This window comes from Anneissia japonica, unplaced genomic scaffold, assembly GCF_011630105.1.
Source record: "Anneissia japonica isolate Jap-2015-1 unplaced genomic scaffold, ASM1163010v1 scaffold127305_len1574_cov167, whole genome shotgun sequence".
Taxonomy (NCBI): Eukaryota; Metazoa; Echinodermata; class Crinoidea; order Comatulida; family Comatulidae; genus Anneissia; species Anneissia japonica.
Genome location: NW_022755333.1, coordinates 1 through 1,574, shown reverse-complemented (window position 1 = coordinate 1,574; position 1,574 = coordinate 1). Strand labels below are relative to the sequence as shown.

At 33.4% G+C, this 1,574-nt stretch overlaps 1 protein-coding gene across 1 annotated transcript; it reads left to right on the top strand.

Annotated features, from left to right (window-relative positions):
• Positions 1–71: 71 nt before the first annotated feature.
• On the top strand, positions 72–1,199 carry LOC117123356 (serine/threonine-protein phosphatase 2A 65 kDa regulatory subunit A alpha isoform-like; the record flags this gene model as incomplete). Its single annotated transcript, XM_033269239.1, has 3 exons — positions 72–257; positions 408–493; positions 916–1,199. Coding segments are annotated over 3 exons (556 nt in total), but the record flags the coding sequence as incomplete, so codon positions are not given.
• Between the last annotated feature and the right edge of the window lie 375 nt (positions 1,200–1,574).

The following is a 1,574-nucleotide window of genomic DNA, read 5'->3' as shown; positions in this document are numbered from 1 at the left end:
CGGCCACATTTCTCTACTGTTCCGTTTTAATTTTATATATATATATATATATACCTTGTTTTCTCTTGTAGCTTCAAGAAGCTGTTGGCCCAGAGCTGACTAACAAAGACCTTGTCCCAGCCTTCCAGAGTCTTTTGAAGGATTGTGAGGCAGAGGTCCGTGCAGCTGCTGCCCATAAAGTCAAAGTCTTTTGTGAGAACTTAGAACCAGAAAGTCGAGAACAGCTCATCATGGTTAATATACTACCCTGTGTCAAGGTAAACAATTCAATGCTTGTTTTTATTATTGTATGAACTGTCTGCAATCCAGAGTTGCTTTAATCCGGGAAAATCATGGAACTTGAAAAAGGAGTAACAATTAGTGATATTTTATGTATCGTAATGTTAGATTTTTTCTTTATTTTGTAGGACCTTGTTATAGACACTAACCAACATGTAAAAAGTGCATTAGCCTCAGTCATCATGGGGTTATCACCAATTCTGGGCAAAGACAAGTAAGTGTATTTTGCTTTACTTCATTCCACAATATTTTAATTCTTCTGAAAGTAAGGACAATTATTTTTGCCAGTCAATATTCTTAACAATGAAATTGTGTTGATCTAGGTGTATTATCATTAATAGTGTAATATTTAGAAATTTGTACCTTTTTTTGTCCTATCATCATGTTGCTTTAATTATGTAAATCTTTAAACAAATATTTATATTTGTTGCTCTTTGTATCCCCATTAGTTTTTGTTCTGCAAAAATAAGGTGTTAGTTCTGTCCATTTTATTACTATTTTTAAGAATATAAATTGTTCATTTTTCTATTGAGAACTAGAAGACACATGTTACCGCTATTCCTAAATTTTATTTATTTTTTATTTTTTTATTTTTTTATTTTTAATTTTGTTTGTTTTTTTGTGTTTTATTTGCAGGACTATAGAACACATGTTACCACTGTTCCTGACACAGTTGAAGGATGAATGTCCGGAGGTGCGACTGAACATCATCAGTAACTTGGACTGCGTGAACGAAGTGATCGGAATCCAGCAACTGTCACAGTCATTACTACCAGCTATAGTGGAATTAGCAGAGGACAGTAAGTGGAGGGTGCGGCTGGCCATCATCGAGTACATGCCGTTATTGGCAGGACAACTAGGTGTCGAGTTCTTTGACGAGAAACTGAACGCTCTCTGTATGACATGGCTCCTCGATCATGGTAAGTGTTAAACGAGCATATGATTCTTTTAATTCTGTTTTAGATGTAAGTCCTGGTGATATTTTGAGTTTAATAATACAGATTCTGTACCCTGAATAAAGATTCATTTATACCAAATCCAATTTTTTGGATTGAAAAGCCTACCAAAGGGATCTGAAAATCGAATCAGTGTGTAAGAATAGGGACACATAGGTTCAGCGCTTTGGAAATGTGGTCCAAATTTTGGTTTGGATCTGATGTCAATGTAGCTTCAACCTTACTCATAATAATGAATAATAAAAATTATGCTGATATTGTTATCTCAGTTAATCTATATTATAATACAAAAATCATTTACTGCTTTTTTTTTTTTTTTTTTGATTATTATGTATTTTT